The 20,909-nt window shown below is 38.3% G+C and overlaps 1 protein-coding gene and 1 pseudogene across 6 annotated transcripts in view; one reads left to right on the forward strand and one right to left on the reverse strand.

Moving 5' to 3' along the window:
• Positions 1-20,526, reverse strand: part of RALGAPA1 (Ral GTPase activating protein catalytic subunit alpha 1) — a 226,179-nt gene extending 205,653 nt beyond the window's left edge. For all 6 annotated transcript variants that reach the window (XR_009500898.1, XM_059914119.1, XM_059914115.1 and 3 more), the window contains exon 1: positions 19,947-20,526. Coding sequence is in view for 5 of the 6 variants with exons in the window: in XM_059914119.1 (XP_059770102.1) it covers positions 19,947-20,052 (106 nt within the window). In the remaining variant the exon portion in view is untranslated. The remainder of the gene's footprint in view (positions 1-19,946) is intronic.
• On the forward strand, positions 7,193-9,236 carry LOC132360585 (E3 ubiquitin-protein ligase RING1-like; annotated as a pseudogene).
• Positions 20,527-20,909: the final 383 nt, after the last annotated feature.

The raw sequence follows: 20,909 nt of genomic DNA on the forward strand, positions 1-20,909 counted from the left end.
CCCAGCTTCATGAAGCTTTCTCCAAGGCCTCTCATTTATATATGATCCTCTGTCTTTAATACTCATAACATGTTTCATATTTGACATGATTCTCTTACTATACCATCAACTCCTTTATTCCTTTGCAGTTGCCCAAAACCTAACAAAGCACTATATATAGTTAGTTATTCAAATGGTTGCTCAGATCTATTATTTTCAGATTTTTAAAGAAATAAATGGAAGCAAAGATGAATAATCATTTTTCTTAAAGACAAGTTATAAGAAATGGCATGATTACAAGAAGCAGCTTACAGTAACAACCAACTTGCCTCTAGAAGGCCCTAAGGACAACTGATGGGGAAAAAAAAAAAAAAAAAAAGACTGGGAACCTTGAAGCTACCGATTTGAAAAAATTCAGACAATGACAACAAATTTTCGGTAACACAAATACACCTTTTACTAGCTAGGCTACTTTAGTCTGGGGTGGTGAAGCAAAGAATAATTTTGCTAAGTGATGTAATTTAAAGATTTCTTTATGTTTATGCAAAATAAAATACCAACAACGAATTTCATTTCCTTTCATTCGTTCAATTCTTTGCTTTCCCAAAATATAACTTTTAAATAAGTCACTCTCTAATTTACCCATTTTTAATAGGTTAAAGACTGAAAATAAAGTACAGAATCTAGACCATCATCAAGTTATTCAGAGGTTTGTACTCTATTTTTTAAAAACAAACTTTGCTTGACTTTGAATAGGTCATAATATCTGATTCAATTTTATCACCTTTAAGGTTCCAATTAAAATTTGAATGTTTTAAATTCTTCCATAAATTCTGTGCTTCAAATGCATTTTTTTCATGTAATCTTCCAATAATACCTGAGATGTTACTATTTTAATTTTACAGACAGGCAAAGTATCTATAAAGTGTTAAGTAAATAATATAGCTGAGATCAGAACACAGATATTATGACTTCCCCCACTATATCACCCTGCTTACGAGCCATTTAATACTCAGGTTTCCATGGGGATCAATTACTATCTGCCACACTGGTCTGTTGAAAAACTTAAAGTCAGGTAACACATGTAAAATGCTTGGTCCACAACCTGTCACATATAAATGTTCAAAAACATTAACTCTTATTTCCAATATATGACAGCTGCTTCTATAAAAATGTTTTTTTTTTAAAACTTCCCAAAGATAATAAAGAGATGGAACCATTATTCATTAAGTAATTATGAGAATGCTAACAATTCCTGAGAATCATAATGTTCAACTAAAGGAACATACCTAAATTCTAAAATCAACCCCCAAATAATATTTAGATTAGTTCAAATTTTTCACTATTCTAAACAACACTGCAGTGATCCTACACACTCATCCACTTACTTCCTTACAAAAAATACTAAGAGGGACTTCCCTGATGGCACAGTGGTTAAGAATCTGCCTGCCAATGCAGGGGACACGGGTTCGAGCCCTGGTCCAGCGAGATCCCACATGCCGCGGAGCAACTAAGCCCGTGCGCCACAACTACTGAACCTGCACTCCAGAGCCCGCAAGCCACAACTACTGAGCCCAAGTGCCACAACTACTGAAGCCTGCACACCTAGAGCCCATGTTCTGCAACAAGAGAAGCCACTGCAGTGAGAAACCCGTGCACTGCAACGAAGAGTAGCCCCCACTCACCACAACTAGAGAAAGCCCGCACAAAGCAATGAAGACCCAACACAGCCAAAAATAAAATAAATAAATTTATAAAAAAAAAAAAAGAGAAAAAATACTAAGAAATGGAAGTGCTGGTTTCAAAGCATATACATATGTACATTTAAAATTTTGACAGTTAACAAACTGCCCTCTAATTTAGATTCAGCCAGTAATGTATGAGAGAATCTCTTTCCATATTTCATATATTTTTAACAGTCCATAAATTAAGGAAATTAACGTCTTTAAATGTTGCAAGTGTTTCTTAGTCTGCTGTTCGTCTTTTATCTCTGTTAATGATGGGTTTTACTATTAGAAATTTAAAATGTTTTATAAAAGCAAATTTACCAATCATTTTCATGACAATTTCTAACTTTGGTGTGAGTTTTAAGAGTTGTCTTCCTTATCCCAATATTTCAAATATATTTTCTTAATTTGCCTTCCATTTTATACTGAAGAATCAAAATAATGTAGAACATATTCTGTTATAAGATATAAAGTAGTGATCTATAAATGTTTTTATCCAAATGAATTCTTTCCTCCTAATCTTTAAACCACCATTTAATGAAGTGGTCACATGTGCTCCTTCTGCAGCAAACAGAAGTCATCCCTTTTAAATTTAACATCCTTTTTAAATGTACCTATTCTTTTTTTGGTTTTGGTTTCTGTTTTTTTTTTTGCGCCGCACTGCACAGCATGCGGGATCCTAGTTCCCCGACCAGGGATCGAACCTGCGTTCCCCTGCGTTGGAAGCACAGAGTCTTAACCACTGGCCCACCAGGGAAGTCCCTACATGTACCTATTCTTGACCATAAAAAACATGTGCAAATCTTTCTTAGAGAAAAATATAAATTTTTTTATTTACAACCTTTAAGGAAAGCCTAATAAAATAAATGGAGACCCCTTGGGATAGGAAGAATACAGCTGACCCTTGAACAAGACAGGTTTGAACTGCACAAATCCACTTATACATGAATTTTTTTCAATAGTAAATACTACAGCACTACACAATCCACAGTTGGTTGTATCTGTGGATGCAGAAGCAGGGACATGGAAGGCCGACTATAAGTTACATGCTGATTTTCAACTGTGTGGAGGGTTGGTGCCCCTAACACCCATGCCGTTCTAGGGTCAACTGTAGACATACTACAGATGTCAATCTCCTTTAAATTAAACCTATGGATTCAAGGCAATACAATTTTAAAAATCCTAACAATATTATTCACAGAATTTAACAAGCTGATTCTCAAATTCATATGGAAAAGCAAAAGGCCAAAACACTAACAGATTTATATTAGCCTCCTGTGGCTGCTGTGACACATTAGAGCCACAAACTCAGTATTCGGTTCCATCTCCACATCTCCTTCTCCTCTGTGTCTGTCTACAAGTCAGTTTATTCTGTTAGATTGAGGGGGGAGTGGGTGGTATACACTTCAAAGATGACATGTTGTTGTGCTCACCAGACAAAAGTTTTTAAAAAATTAGATTTTATATAAGGGTCATGAAGATTTCTTTCAGTAATGGTGAAGATTATCTCATAACCTCTGCCATAATGCCATAAACATTTTTCATGTAACGTCCTATTTTTTTGTTTTTCTTTGTTTTTCTGTTTCACATAGGACAGACTTTAGATTCTGAGCCAGTTTTTTTGCACAGGTCCTTCAGGTAACCCAAGGATTCTTTCTGATCAGAATACTGACTTTAAACCTTTTTTCTACCATTCTTAATTGAAAGGAAGTTACTCACAGAAGAGCAACTTTGCTCTCCTCATACCTAATATATTCATTCATGAACTACATAATATTTACTAAGCACCTTTCATATGCCAGGCACTATGCTGAGTCTAGGGATATGAAGTTGAAGAGACACACTTCTACTCTCCGGAAGGCTGTAAGATACAGGCATGCAAATAAGTAATTACACTGTAATAAATAACCAAATTACTAGAAGTAAGTAAGAAAAGTCCCTATGCCTACCAGACGATAGAGAAGACTTCACCAAAGCTCTACAGATTTTCCCCTGAGACTGAAGGAAGAGTAAAGGCTTTCAGTTATAAGTATGATTTTCTTCCCCTGCTTTTTCTTTAATACAATTGCCATCTTACATAATATACTATTAGGTGCCTTCTGATCTACTTTCTCATTGCACCAGCGGGCTTCCTAGAATAGAATTCTTATTACCACTCACATTCATGTAATACTGCTCTTACGTGAAGTATAGCTAACTCATGGTTGGTCCATAATTAATGGGTAGTGGTATTTTCTAAAAATGGATTAATGCACACATCCAAACCATATTAAGTTTTCAATTTAGAGTTCATACAAAGTCTACTTCCTTTCTATAGTAGTTATCACTCCAGACTGCAGTTTTGAAATCCAATAAGTGGGATTATTATTTTGTTGTTGATGCTTCGTTCTTTCTTCCTCCTTCCTTCCTCCCTCTTATTCTTTCTTTCTTAATAAGAAGGTTAAAAGAAATGGGTTATTAATGACGGTACAGTAAATAACATTAGCAAAAGCACAGGCATCACAGAAAGTGATGTCTCATTCAATATTACTGAAATGTAAAATACCAGAGAGGGGTAACAAGAGGTTGAAGAAGATAATGTGACTACGATAAATTTTTCTTTTTCTACCACATTGTCAAAGATGAAAGTTTCATGTCTTAGTAACCTCGAAGATGGTGGTGCCATTTACACAAATAGAAAAAAAAGAAAGAATGAAAACAATTTAGATTGTGTAGACATTTGATCTTAGAAAGAATAGATCTAACAAACATACTAATCACCTATTTTTCTATTTTCTCCAAAATCTATTTCTACTGCATGATCCTTCTAAAAGAAGACACATTAAATAATATATGAACATACATATATATACAAATTGTGACTGAATTTAGAATCCAGAAAAAACAATGTTTTAACTAAAAAAAAAAAAAAAAGAAAGAAAGAAAGAAAAAAGTATGCTTTCAGAATTTTCTAGGACACTGAAAACTTGTAACCCAACATGTTTCTCTTTTCACTTTGGCTGCCAGGAAATCTAAGAACCAAATTCAATGCCTTATAGCTATAATCAGCTCATCTCTGGAACCTGATAATGTTACCTTTAAGTAATGGCTCTTCGGTTGCTTGTTTTATCACTAATTGTTCTATTCCACATTTTATTCAGTCCTATAAGCCATGTAAAATTCTTTGGATGCAATAAAATCCTTAATGAAAGAAATGTTAATGCAAAAATGGCTTACAATATTTTGAAATAGCTTGTTTTACTAAGCAAATTAATCAGCAATATTGTTTATGTAAATAATCTGCTCAGTAAATCACTTCTTCATAAATACACAAAGATAAAACATTTCAATGAAGTCAAATTAATTTTTTAAATCAGTAAGAGTCAAATTAAAGAATATAAAGAGTTTATACAAATTAAAGAATGTAAAGAGTCTAATGACATGTATATAGGATAACTTGCTAACTTTGCACATCAAATCCTAAGAACATATTCAAATATCAAGTTAGTTTATTCTTATAAGCAGTTTACAGTTCACAATGACTCCTACACATTTTCAGATTTCCAGGCATATCTGTTCCAAGCTAATCTATGCCACTTTCAAGTTATTTACTTAATGAACATAAACAGTACTTGTTTCTTTTATACATTACTTTTTATACCTAATGAACACTGTTTTTTATTTTTCTAAGATATTTTAATCTGATTTTCTTTCTGAAAACATTAATATATTCAGGTTGGAGAACAATTAGATATTTTTCACAGATATAGTCAATAATCAATTGATTATAAATTTCTTCTCTGAATGTAAAAAAGTAAAAAAATGGGGGCCAAGTTGCTTTGTATGAAGCCAATTTTCAGTCTCATTCATTTAAGAGAACCTCTTATTATTGGCATCTGATGTCCAGTGTCTTGAAAATTGTTGTTTATGTTTCAGGGGTTTTTTTGTTCTTTTGTCTGTTTCAAGCAGATACGAACATCAGATAAGGAAAGTCATTCCTGACATATGGCAAACAAAGGAGGTATACCTTCAGCTACTCCAGTTTAATGTCTTAAGAGTTTCCAGCCCATGGTGAGAGGAAAGGGAATCCAGGCAGAGCCAGTGGAATCCATGAGTTGAGAAAATGAGCTGATAGTGCAAGGAAACCAAGGTAATTAGAGTCCACAGGACAGAGCACCAAAGAGGAGAGAGCTGTACACAGTGAGATCCTCGAAGACTGGAGAGGGTTCTCTTTCAGTATGATCATAAATACTTGCAAGGAAACCTCCCAAGACAGGAAAAAGTACTATGCGAGAGAATATGGGAGAACAGTACCAGATGCTCACATAAGCTGGGGAACAGTGCCTGTTCCCAAGAGCGGGGCTACAAAAAATCCCTCATACCTGTGGGCACTGAATAGAATACTCAGGAAGGTATTGCCTCACAGTAGGTAATAATTATCCCTAGATGGATCCACTCAACAAACCCTAAAAGCAAAACCTGAAATGATCAAACTGTTTTCAAGTAATTTAACTGCATCCCAGTAAAAAGCTCAAGAATTTATAGGAATACAAAAATATCCAGAAGCTAAAATTCAAATATGAGACATCCAAAGGTTACTCAGCATACAAAGAAGCAAGAAAACAACCCAGGATGAGAAGAATAATCAACTGATGGAAACTGACCCAGAATAGATAGAGATGTTAGAATGAGCAGAGAGGATATTAAGTTATTTTACTTGTATTCCATATGTTCAAGAAGCTAAGAAGATATACAGACAATATAATTTTATACACACACACACACAAAATGAACTAGATAAAAACTACATCTAAGATGAAAAATAAACTAGCGTGATTAATGGCAGATTGCATGTAGCAGAAGAGACTAGTAAATTTGAAGAGTAGAAATAGGAACTACTCAAGATAAAACACAGAAGAATATAAAAATTGAAAAGAATATCAGTTCTTTTCAGAAAGCTATGAGTCCCTCCAATATACTAATAATACTTCCTAATATATGAATCTGATATTAATATTCAATATACTAATAAATGAAATAGAAGAATAAATAAGTAAAAGTACGGAGGGGAGAAATAACTGGCGGAAAATGGCCAAAAATTTTCCAAACTTTATGAAAACTCTAAACCCACACATCTAAGAATCTTGAGGAACCCCATGGCAATAAATATTGAGAAAACTGCACCATGGCACATCATAATCAAATTGCTCAAAACCAGTGATGAAGAGAAAATCTTAAAAGCAGCCAGAAAAAAAGAAAAAAAAAAATATATATATATATACAGAGTAAGATAAAGATGACAGGGCCCAGGGCCCCAGCGCCCGGGCCATGGCGGTGGCAGCAGCAGCGGCAGGAGCTGCTGTCTGAGCAGCGGCTGCGGACCGAGCGAACTCGCCCGGGCAGCCCGGGCCCCGGGAGAGGCGCTGCGGCGGCGGGAGCGCAGACGGCTGGAGGCTGTCTACCTCTCCTCCTCCCCGGCAGTGGAGCCCTCGTGGCGTGGCGGGGTCTGTGCCCGGTCACCATGACGACGCTGGCGAATGCCCAGAATGCCAGCAAAAGGTGGGAACTGAGTCTGTATGAGCTCCACCGGACCCCTCGGATGTGCCAGAGAGGTAGAGCAAGTATTACTATCTTCATTTGAAAGACAGTAAACAGGCTGAAATTACCTTTCCCGTTCCTCAGTTCAGCATGATAGGTAAGTGCATGTAAGATTCACCTTCGGAGTTTATTAAAAATGGAATTCCCGCTGGCCCCTACCTGTAACATTGTGATACAGTAATGGGATGGGACCCTAGAATCTGCATTTTTAACATGCATCCTAGGGGACTGTTATATAGGTAGTACCAGGACTGCACTGTAAGAAATTCTGTTGACCAAGTAAGTGTTCCACAGATGGAAAACCTGTGCCATGCCCATCCCCAGGCCTATCACCAAACCTTAGATCCTCCTATTCCAAAGCTCCTACTCTAAGAATTCCCAATTTCCTCAAGTGGCCAACGTGAGGTACCCAGATTGTGACATCTCACTGTATTTCTCAAGACTCCAATTTCATGGACCACTTGTTTCTAAAACCCCTTTCCCCCAAACCCACCCACCGCCTTTCCACTCATCGACACCTCCAGGAAGCCATCATGGATGGCACAGAGACTGCAGTTTCCCCTCGGTCGCTGCATTCAGAGGTCATGTGCCCCATCTGCCTGGACACGCTGAAGAATACGATGACAACCAAGGAGTGCCTCCACCGATTCTGCTCTGATTGCACTGTCACGGCCCTGCACAGCAGGAACAAAGAGTGCCCTACCTGCCGAAAGAAGCTGGTATCCAAGCGGTCTCTGCAGCCAGACCCCAACTTCGATGCTCTGATCTCTAAGATCTACCCCAGCGGGGAGGAATATGAGGCCCACCAAGACAGGGTGCTCATCCACCTCAGGCGCCTGTACAACCAGCAGGTGCTGAGCTCCAGCACTGAGGAGGGGCTGCGCATGCAGGCCATGCACAGGGCCCAGCGTGTGAGACGGCCGATGCCTGGGTCAGATCAGACCACAAGGATGAGTTGGGGGGAAGGAGAGCCGGGGGAGGGAGAGGGGAATGGAGAGGACGTGAGCTCAGACTCCGCCCCTGACTCTGCCCCAGGCCCTGCTCCCAAGCGACCCCGTAGAGGGGGCGCCGGGGGAGCAGTGTAGGGACAGGGGGAGGTGGCACTGGTGGGGTGGGTGCAAGTGCCGGTTCTGAAGACTCTGGTGACTGGGGAGGGACCCTGGGAGGGGGAACCCTGCCCCCCCCCAAGCCCTCCCGGGGCTCCCAGTCCCCCAGAGCCAGGTGGAGAAATTGAGCTCGTGTTCCGGCCCCACCCCCTGCTCGTGGAGAAGGGAGAATACTGCCAGACTAGGTGTGTGAAGACAACTGGGAATGCCACAGTGGACCATCTCTCCAAGTACTTGGCCCTGCGCACTGCCCTCGAACAGAGGCAGCAGCAAGAGGCAGGGGAGCCAGGAGGGCCTGGAGGGGGTGCCTCTGACGCCGGAGGACCTGATGGGGGAGGCGGGGAGGGTAGGGGTGCCGGAGGAGGTGACGGCCCTGAGGAGCCTGCCTTGCCCAGTCTGGAGGGTGTCAGTGAAAAGCAGTATACCATCTACATCGCCCCCCGGGGTGGAGCTTTCACGAAACTGAATGGCTTGCTGACCCTGGAGCACATGAATGAGAAGTTCTGGAAAGTGTCCCGACCACTGGAGCTCTGCTATGCCCTCACCAAGGATCCAAAGTGACCCCGCAAGGGGACAGCCAGAGGATGGGGACCATGGGGTGTCCCTGAGTCCTGGCCCACCACCCAGCTTCTTTGTCCCCCAGAGCCCCCGAGCCTGGCCAGCCAGCAAGAGGACACAAATGAGGATAAGTGGCTTTTATACAAAGTATCTATATCAGATTCTTCTATATTGTACAGAGTGGGGCCTGCACCCCCATCTACTGCCTCTTCTGTTGCCCCCAACCTCCCATCCATGCAAGATGTTGGGAAGGGTGAAGAGCCCTTCCCTTCATGCCCTTCTACCAACAACAACAAATTTGCTTTTTTCCTCTTTGGGGGGAAAAAAAAAAAAAAAAAGATGACAGCAGACTTCTTATCAGAAACAATGCAAGCAAAAAGACAGTGGAGTAAAATCTTTAAAGGACAAAGGAAAAAAGCCATCAACCAAGAATTCTAATAATAGCAAAACATCTTTCAAAAAAGAAGGAAAAATAAAGACTTTTTAACATAAACAAAAGCATAGCGAATCCATCACCAGCAGACCATCATTACAAAAGTAATGTTAAAGGAAATCCTTCCAACAAAAACAAAATGATGCTGGCTGGCTGGAAATATCTATCTCTGCAAAGGAATGAAGAGCGCTGGAAATGGTACCACATGGGTAAATATATATCTTTTTCCTCATTATTTAAAAGTATCTAAAAGATAACTGCTTGCTTAGACAAAACAAACTATTATAGGGTTTACAACATGTATCAATATAAGTAAATGTATGATCAAAAAAGTATAAAGGCTGGGAAGAGAAATGAAAGCACACTCTGTAAAGTTCTTACACAACATGAGAACTGGTAGAATATCACTTAATAGTAGGTAGACTCTGGGAAGTTGAAGATATATAAATCATACTATAAATCATATAGCAACAACTAAAATAATAAAAGATTATAGCTAATAAGACAAAGAAATTTTTTAAAAATCATAAATTTATTCAACTAACATAAAAAAAGGGAAAAAAGAAAACTAAGAAAAGATAAGCCAAATAGAGAACAGCAAGATAATAGACACAAACTTAAATCAAACTCAAACAAATCAATAATAACTTTAAATGTATGTCATCCAGATCTAAATGGCAAGTTATTGGTCTGAATCTGAAAAGAACAATTACAAGTAACAAGACTAAATCAGTAATCCAAAACCTCCTAACAAAGAAATGTCCAGAACCAGATGGCTTCACTGGTGAATTCTGCCAAACATTTAAAGAATTCATACCAATCCTTCTCAAACTCTTTTCCATATAATGGAAACAGAGGGAATACTTCCAAACTCATTTTGCAAAGCTAGCATTACCCTGATAACATAACCAGACAAAATCACTACAAAGAAAGAAAAAAAAAAGAAAAGAACATTACAGGCCAATATACCTGAAAAACATAGATCCTCAACAAAACATTGGCAAACCAAACGCAATAATATATTAAAAGGATCATAACCATGATTAAGCGGGATTTATTCCAGGCATGCGAGAATGGTTCAAACATCACAAATTAACCAATGTGATTCACAGATTCACAAAATGAAGGTTAAAAGTCATATTATCATCTCAACAGATACAGAAAAAGCATTTTAAAAAAACTCAACATCACATTCATAATAAATACTCTCAACAAACTGGGTATAGAGGGAATGTACTGCCACATAATAAAGGTCATATATGACAAGCCTACAGCTAACATCATATTCAGTGGTGAAAAGCTGAAAGAGCAAGATGCCCACTTTCATCACTCCTATTCAACACAGTATTGGAAGTCCTAGCCAGAGCAATTCGGCAAGAGGCAAGAAGAAAAAATAAAAGCCACCCAAATCTGAAAGGACGAAGTATACCTGTTTCTATTTGCAGATGACATGATCTTATAATATAGAAAACCCTAAAGATTCCACTAGAAAACTATCAGAACTAATAAATGAATTCACTACAATTACACAATACAAAATCAACATACAAAAATCAGTTGTGTGGAAATGTAAATTTGTGCAGTCACTATGAAAAATAGCATAAAGGTTCCTCAAAAAGTTAACAATAGAGAGACTTTCCTGGCGGTCCAGTGGTTAAGACTCCGCGCTTCCACTGCAGGGGGCATGGGTTCGATCCCTGGTCGGGGAACTAAGATCCCATGTCAGGCGGCATGGCCAAGAAATTAAAAAAAAAAAAATTGTTTAAAAAAAACGGGGGACTTCCCTTGTGGCGCAGTGGTTAACAATCTGCCTGCCAATGCAGGGGACACAGGTTCAATCCATGGTCCATGAAGATCCCACATGCCACGGAGCAACTAAGCCCACATGACACAACTACTGAGCCTGCGCTCTAGAGCCCACAAGCCACAACTAGTGAGCCCGTGCACCACAACTACTGAAGCCCACATGCCTAGAGCCTGTGCTCTGCAACGAGAAGCCACCGCAATGAGAAGCCCATGCACCACAACGAAGAGTAGCCCCCACTCACCACAACTAGAGAAAGCCCACGTGCAGCAACGAAGACCCAACACAGCCAAAAATAAGTAAATTAATTAATTAATTAATTTTTTAAAAAAATTAACAATAGAACTACCACATGATCCAGCAATTCCACTTCTGGGTATATACCCAAAGGAAACGAAACCACTACTTTGAAGAGATATCTGCACTCCCATGTTCACTGCAGCATTATTTACAACAGTCAAGACATGGAAACAACCTAAGTGCCTGGCAACAGATGAATGGATAAAGAAAATGTGATATATATTCGTTTGTATGGACATGTGTATGTCCATACAAAGGAATATTACTCAGTCAAAAAAAAGAGAAGAAAATCCTGTCATTTGCTACAGCATAGGTAGACTTTGAGGGCATCATGCTAAGTGAAATAAGACAGAGAAAGACAAATAGTGTATGATCTCACTTATATGTGAAATTTAAAGACAGCAAACTCATAGAAACAGAGAACAGAATGGTGGTTGACGCAGGGGGTAGGGGTGGGGAAAATGGGCAAAGAGAGTGAAAAGGTATAAATTTTTAGTTATAAGATAAATAAATTCTGGGGATGTAATGAACAGCACAGTGACAAAGAACAAAAAAGTCATCCAAACATCTCAATTCAAAGGCCGAGAGTCTTAAATTAGATTAAAAATTAAGACTCAAATATATACTGCCACCAAGAAATCCACTTTATATAAAGAAACAAATAGATTAAAAAGACAGGAAAATATATACTAGTCAATGAAAGCAGAAGTCTATATATTACTATCAAAGTAGATTCCAGAGCAAAGACTATTACCAAGGTTAAAGATATCATTTTGTAATGCTAAAGAACTCAATTTATCAAGAGGAAATAATAACCCTAAGTGTTTAGACACCTAATAACAGAGCTTCAAAATACATTAAGCAAAATCTGATAGAACTCAAAAAGAAATAGACAAACCCCCAATTACAGTCAGAAATTTCAGCCCCCCCCTCAATAATTTGTAAAAACAAGGAGACAAATTCAGCAAGGATATAGGAGACCTGAACAATACTATCAAACAACTTATCCTAACTGACATTTTTCAAACACTCAACCCACCAACAGCAGAATATATACTGTTTTCAAGTGAATATGGAACATCCATCAAGTTAAAACATATTCCTGACTGTCAAATTTCGATAAATTTTAAAGAATTCAAGTCATAAAACATATGTTTTCTGACTATAATGAAATCAAATTAGAAATCAATAACAGAAAGCTATCAGGATAATCCACCAATATTTGAAGCTAAAAAACACACTTGTAAATAACCTATGGATCAAAGAAGAAATCAAAAGGGAAGTTAGAATGCATTCTGGACCTAGCTGTAAATGAAAATACAAAATACCATAATTTGTGGGATGCTGTTTAGGGGAAAATTTATATCACCAAATGCCTACATTAGAAAGAAAAAAGGTCTCAAATCAATAACGTCAGTTTACACTTTAAGAACATAGAAAAAGAGCAAATTAAACTAAAACTAAGCAGAAAAAGGGAATAATAAAGACCAAAGCAGAAATCAATGAAATAAAAACAGAAAAACAGAGAAAAATCAATGAAGCCACAAACTGGTCCTTCTAGACGATCAGTAAAAGAGATAAGCCTCCAGCCAGAGTCATCAGGAAAGAAAGACAAATTAGGAATAAGAGGGGTGACATCATCACAGATTCTATAGATATCAAAGGACAATAATGGAGCATTATGAACAACTTTATACCTATAAATTTGACAACTTACATGAAATAGGAAAATCCCTTGAAAGATACAAACTACCAATGTTCTTTCAAGAAGAAACAGATAACCTGAACAGCCCTCTATTAAAATAGTTAAAAACCTTCCCTCAAAGAAAACTCCATATCTAGATGGCTTCATTGGTGAATTCAAACAAACATTTAAGGGAAAAAAATGATACCAATTTTACATGAACAATTCCAGAAAACTGAAAAGAAAGGAATGCTTCTCAATTAATACTATGAGGCTAACATTACCTGTTATAAAAAAGCAAAAACATTACAAGAAAAGTATAGACCAATATCCCTCACAAACATAATTACAAAATTACAAACATTTTAGAGTATCAAATCCAACAATATATAAAAATGACAAGATATCACAATCAACTTAGGTTTGCAGAGGACTGCAGAGTTGATTTAACACTTGAAAATCCATGATTATAATTTATCACATTAACAGAATGAAAAAAAATTTTAAAACCTGTTAACCTCAATAGAAACAGAAAAAGCATTTGACATATCTAATATCTATTCTTGATGAAAACTCTCAGCAAACTAGAAAAAGAATAAAACTTTCTCAACATGACAAAGGGCATCTATAAAAAACCTACAATTAACATCATATTGTATGGTAAAAAACTGATCACTTTACCCTTAAGATCAAGAAAAAGACAAGGATGTCCACTCTCACCACTTCTCTTCTACACTGTGCTAGAGATTCCAATAAGTTCAAGACAAGAAAAAGATATAAAGGCATCCAGGTTAAAAAGAAGCAAGACCATCTTTATTCACAGACAATGAGATCATGCATGTAAAAAAAAAAAATCCCATGAAATCTATAAAATACTAATAGAACTATTAAGTGAGTTTAGCAAGGTTTCATGATATAAGCTCAATATATGAAAATCAACTGCATTTCCTTTTACTAGCAATCAGAAATAGTCATGAAGGGGCTTCCCTGGTGGCGCAGTGGTTAAGAGTCCGCCTGCCAGTGCAGGGGACACGGGTTCGATCCCTGGTCTGGGAAGATCCCACATGCCGCAGAGCAATTAAGCCCATGCGCCACAACTACTGAGCCTGAGTTCTAGAGCCCGCAAGCCACAACTACTGAGCCCATGCGTCTAGAGTCCATGCTCGGCAACAAGAGAGGCCACCTCAATGAGAGGCCCACGTACCGCAACAAAGAGTGGCCCCCACTCACCACAACTAGAGAAAAGCCCGTGCGCAGCAACGAAAACCCAACGCAGACAAAAATAAAATAATTTTTTTTAAAAAAATGGTTATGAAGATATCATTTACAACGGTATCAAAAGTAGAAAATATTTAGGGATAAGTGACAAAAGATGTGTAAGACCTGTAGATTAAAAAGTATAAAACGCTGCTAGAGAAATTAAAGAAGCCCTATATAAAATCAAGAAACATACCTTGTTCATGAGTCAGAGAATTCAATATTGTCAATTTTTCCCAAAGTGACCTACAAATTCATCACAATCCCGATCAAAACCCCAGCAAGAATTTGTTTGTTTATTTATTTTTAAGAAATTGACAAGCTAATCTTAAAACGCATATGGGAAGGTAAAGGATCTGGCATAGCTCCCTCCCCCCGCTCCAAGAAAACACAAACCTTTGAAAAAGAAGAACAAAGTTGGAGGGACAACACCATCTAATTTCAAGATGTATTATCAAGTTATGGTAACAACAACAAAAAAAACCACTGTGGTACAGGCATCAACACAAACAAATAGATCACCAGAACAAAACAGAGTCCCAAAATAGATCCATACATATATAGACAACTGAGTTTTGGAAAAAGTACAAAGGCAATTCAGTGGAGAAAGGGCAGTCGTTTTCAACAAATGGTGCTGGAAAATTTGGATATCCATATGCAAAAAAACAAACTTCAATCCATACCTCAAACCGCATTTGCAGAGTTAACTCAGGATGGATCACAGACCTAAATATAGATCCTAAAATTTTAAAACTCTACAAGAAAACATAGGAGAAATTTTTTGTGACCTTGACTTTGGGCAAAGATTTCAGATACAACACCAAAAGCATGAACCATAAAAGAAAAACGTGACATATTGACTTAATCAAAATTAAGAATTCCTACTCCTTCTAAGAAAATAAGAGAATTAAAAGACATCCAAAGACTGGGGAAAAAAAAAATCTTTGCCAATCATGTATCTGATAAAGTACTTGTATCCAGAATATATACAGAATTTTCAAAACTAAATAAGAAAGCAAACAACTCAATTTAAAAATAGGTGAAAGATTTGAACTTGATTTCAGCAAAGAAGTTATACAATGGCAAATTAAGCACATGAAAAGAAGGTCAATGTTATTAGATATCAGGGAAACACTAATTATATCCACTACATAACTTATTATAGTGGCTGACAAGAAAAAGAAATACCATACCAAGTGGTGTTGGTGCATTTATGGAGGAACTAGAACTCTCACATACTGCTTGTAAGGATGTAAAATGGTAAAAAAACAAAAAACAGTATATCAGCTTCTAAAAAGAAACACACAACTGCCATAGGATCCATCCATGCCATTCCTAAGTATTTATTCCAAGAGAAAAGAAAGCATATGTCTATATAACAGGTACATCTCACAGCAGTTTTATATGGAATAGTCCAAAACTGAAAACCCACATGTCCATCAACATGTGAATGGGATAATCAAATTATAGCATATCCATACAATGAAATATTACTCAGCAATAAGAGCAAAGTACTATAGATATGCCACCACAAAACAAATACAGAGGAATTTCAAAGTATGCTGAGTAGAAAAACCAATCAAAAAAGAGTAAATACTGTTAATTCCATATATATATAAAATACAAACTAACGTAGAGGAGAGCAGATCAGTGGTTGCCCAGGGAAGGGGTAGGATGGCAGGCAAGTAAGGATGAGAAGAAGGGATTACAAAGGGGCAAAAGGAAACTTTGAGAGGTTACAGATATATTTATTTTCTTGATTGTCTATGTTCCTTATCTTGATTGTCATGATGGCTTCACAAGGTATATGTATGTCAAAAATATGTATATGTATAGGTATATGTATGTACTCAATTACCCCATTGTTCATAGCAGCATTATTTATAATTGCCAAGACATGGAAACAACCTAAGTGTCCATCAATGGATGAATGGATAAAGAAGATATGGTGTATAAACACAATGGAATGCTACTTAGCCATAAAAAAGAATAAAATTTTGCCATTTGTAGCAACCTGGGTGGACTTGGAGGGTATTACGCTAAGTGAAATAAGTCAGAGAAAGACAAATACTGTATGATATCACTTATATGTGGAATCTAAAAAATACAACAAAACAGTGAATATAACAAAAAAAGCAGACTCACAGATATAGAGAACTAGTAGTCACCAGTGGGGAGAGGGAAGGGGGGAGGCGCAATATAGGGGTAGGGGATTAAGAGGTACAAACTACTATGCATAAAATAAGCTAAAAGCATATGTTATACAACATGGAGAATATAGCCAATATTTTATAACTATAAATGGAGTATAACCTTTAAAAATTGTGAATCACTGTATTGTACACCTGTAACTTATATAATACTGTACATCACCTGTACTTCAATTTTTGAAAAAGCATTCAATTATATGCTTTAAATATGTGTGATTTATTTTCTGTCAATTATACCTCAATAAAGCTACTAAAAAGAATGATCCAACAATAATCAATATATTTATTAGCTAAATAAGCGCTTATCTTTTTTTTTAAGTTGAGAAGACTGAACTGTTACCTTGCCATACCAGAAAATTATCAATAACATTTAGTCAATATCCACTTTATGCCAAGAATTATGTTAGCCACTTAGTTAGATACTAAGTTACCTGCTAACTTACTATAATTTTCTTAAGGCCATTAATTGTAAAAAAAACCCGAAAAACAAAGGGGGCAGGGGGAGAGGACAACATGAAACTTTAGCAACTAGACAAGGCCTTATTTCTATTTTTTAATAATTCTAACTTCCAGTTCCTAAAAATCAAACACACAGCAATATCAATAAACACCGTAGATTTAAATCTAAATCCTCCAAGTTCTATAAATTCAGCTGCAATTGTCCTTTAGTGGGAACACATGCCAGGACAAAGGCTTACACCAGATGTTTAAATTATGTTCTCATATATTGGGATGCACTGAATTCTATAAATACCCTGAGTGAATGGCAGTTCGATTTAAAGGTTAAAAATACAGTTTAGATGGGACCAAACAAAAATCAAAATCCTGGGTAACTGGCGATGCCCCATTATTCTGCGAACTAGTTTCCTCACAGTGTTTACTTTATGTAAAACCTGCACTTAACTTGCAAAAAGGATCTGAAGTGGCTCTCCCATCTGCAAAATGGGAGACCTCTATCTAAGACACCTTTCAGTCTTTGCCATTCTACTCTCTCCCACTCATTTTCTTAGGAACCACATTAATCATATTTCAAAGTAACTGTAACCAGTTAAAAATACAGAATATTTTATTCAATTAATTAATATGTTAGAACCAAGTGCAGGATTTGGAGGTCCATCTGTTTTTGTTCTACATTTTGACAAGGTTTACCTCAGCACCATTTACATCTGAAGCTAGAATATTGTTGTGAGGGATTATCCTGTGCGTTTCAAGATGTTTAGCAGCATACCTGCTACCCACTAGATGCCAGTAGCACCTCTCTCCAACTGTGACAACTGAAAGTGTCTCCAGACATTCTCACTGTCCCCACGGGAGCAAAACTGTCCCTGGTTGAGAATTACTGTTCTAAAATGAGTGCAGTAATCTCTCTGTATGGACCTCCTGCACTCACAGGGCAGGGAGTCTGAAAGCACAAAGTCCTCCATTTGAAGGTTCTTAAGGATATTTTAAATGTTTATGTACAGTATATGCTCCATTTAAAAATAAATAAAATAAATTTCTAAAAAGCAAAGGGGTTTTTTTTGTAAAAAAAACTGTTTTGTTTTCAAACTGAGAAAGCTAGGCACTAAAAAATATCTGATATGTATGACCTCTTAATTTAGACCACGTCTCCAGGGTGGAAAAAAACTTCTATGCCAAAGAAGTATATATGAACCATTTCTTAACCATTCCATAACTAAAGAACTGTGGCAGATAATTTAGGAAATGTCAATACTCTATTGGAACTCAACTTTATAGCTCTGCCATTACCCAGCCTACAGTTTGTCCCAAGTAGGTATCAAATTCCATTAAGTCTTCAATTTCAAACTGCCATTATCTGTGATAAATCTCCTACATCCACACATTAACTTTCCCTGTCTCAGTCTCCTAGCCAAATTTTTCTTCAACAGCTTAACTCTCAAATAGAATTTAAATAAAAAGATGATAATCTCAACTATATTTAGAAGATTTATATTTTCTTGAAAAAATCTTTTTACATTGCTAAACTGGATTTAACTGCTTTCTTACTATTCCACAGGAATAAACACAATTTACTTGTGATATAGATTTGCTGCCATCAAGGTAGAAAGAGTAAAAATCAAACTGGAGACATGAAATCTGGGTTCCAGTTCTGGCTCTGCCTCCTAGTAGCTGGATGACCACTTAACATTCCCGAACTTCAGCTTTCTCATTTGTAAAAAATGGAGGATAATAATTTAACTAACTCTAGAGTTATTGTGAGGATTAATTATAATTTATGTGAAGTCATTCTGTAAACAGTAAAGTACCATACAAATGTTAGGTATTGGTGTTGTCCTGTTGGTATGAGTAAACCATATAGTAGAGAAACATGCACCTCAAATAAAAGACTTATGTCACTGAATAAACGTCATTTTTCGAAACGAACATTCTTTAGGAAGAGAGCCTGAGATGATAAACTCTGAACTAGGATTCAAGCATCTGGGTTCTAAACTCAGTTCTGCCATTAACTCTCTGTATCAACAAAGGCAAACTAACTTTCCTCTTCACCTCAAATTTCATCTAAAAAGAGCCAAGTATTGGACCAGTTGTTCCTTAAGTATTATTACAGCCCTTACCAGCCCGAGAAATGACCAAGCGTCCAAAAAATTCCTTTAACACCATATCCACAACTCAAGAGCAGTTTGGTCGGCCAGCAAAACAGAGGGCAACAGACGGTAAGAAAATTTTAATTAAAAATAGAATTCTATATAATTCTCGAAAAGCAAAGGAAGCTATAAACTACCTTGTTTTCTATAATTAATAATAGTTGCACCTCTAAATGATAGTAATTATGAACAAGGTGCATTAACAAGGGCGGGTCTCTTTCCCACAAGCTTTTTGGGAACCACCCATTTCCCAAAGAGGTATAACTGCTTCCTCTTTGCTCTCCTTAGCCAAGAAATTTGAAAGATTAAGGCTTATATTGTCTGAGAGATTTTTTTTTTTTCATTTCACTTGGGTGGGGATGGCGGTAGTCATCTGACAAACATATCCTATAAACACCATTATCCGCAACACCAAGTCTCCCTAAAGTCTAAAAATAATCTAAGTCTTTAGAGTAATAAGTTTTTAAAAGAGAGTTCGGGTTATTAACTCAAAATGAGAAAACCCCGTGTTAGTGGGACTAGTGTTTGCCAACTGCCAAGGGTTCCCTTCCCCAAATTATCCGCCCTCCCGCGTCTCTGCAGAGGCGACGCCTCGCCCTCTACTCCCGCATCAAGCCAGGGCGGAGGGACAGTCCCCAGGGGCTCCCAGGAGAGGGAAGGCCGGACAACCCAGGCCTCCGGGCGCCACCACCCCTCGCCCCTCACCGATGACAATGCGCAGGTGCTTGAGGCGGGTCAGCGCGTCCTTCTTGGTGTCCAGCACCTTCTGGGTAGACTTCTTCACGTCTCCGTGCGGCTTCTTGGAGAACATCCTGCCTCCGCTACGGCCGACTCCGGCCCCTCCCGGCCCGGTCCCGGCGGCGGAAAGTGGAGGGAATGGGCGGGCAGGAGACTAGCGTGAGCGGCTCATTCACTCCCCAACCTTGCGGGCCCCGGCGCGGCTGACTCCTTCCAGATCCAGGCCAGGGCCGCCACCTCCACTCGCCTCGCGCGGCGGCTGCAAAGCACCTTCGGCTCCGGCTCCAATATGGCGGCTCCCCTCTCCCAGCCCTGCACGGAGCAAAGGAGACCCGGGCGGGTCGACCGCCTTCGCCGCCGCCGCGGCCGCCGCTCGCCGCCACAGGCCGGGGCCCGGTACCCAGGACCCGGAGCCGCGGAGGTGGGGCTCTCGGCGGCAGCAGCACCACTCCTCTCTCCCTGAGGCCCCCTTAAGGTTAAAGATTCTTTAGCAGCTTAGACTCTGTAGAGGCCGACGCGGAGACTGAGCGTGGTGATGTGGTTTCACGACTTTGCCATCGGTGGCGAATGGTCCCCGTGGCAACCGCCTTCTGACGTCAAGGGTTCTTGACGTCATGCTAGCGTGAGATCACCCGGGACATTACTCTCCTTTGGTTTCCTGTGTAAGAAGGCAGAGGAGTCCGAGAAAGTCAGGGAAGATAATTCCTGCGTGCGCTGTTGTAAGCCTAGTGACTCCTAGACAAGCTCCCCGCGTAGTTTTTGTTTTTAAAGGTCCTCCGCCTGTCTCTGCTGTTTACTATGTAAATTAAGAAGTAACTTAAGAACATAACACCAAAACATCAAAGCAGATGTGCAATATATTTTAGGTGCTAATTCTGAAGGCTTTGGTTGTAACACCCCATCATTTCCTTAATTTGAGTTTTGTTTAAA

This window comes from Balaenoptera ricei, chromosome 2 (assembly GCF_028023285.1).
Source record: "Balaenoptera ricei isolate mBalRic1 chromosome 2, mBalRic1.hap2, whole genome shotgun sequence".
In the NCBI taxonomy this organism is placed as follows: domain Eukaryota; kingdom Metazoa; phylum Chordata; class Mammalia; order Artiodactyla; family Balaenopteridae; genus Balaenoptera; species Balaenoptera ricei.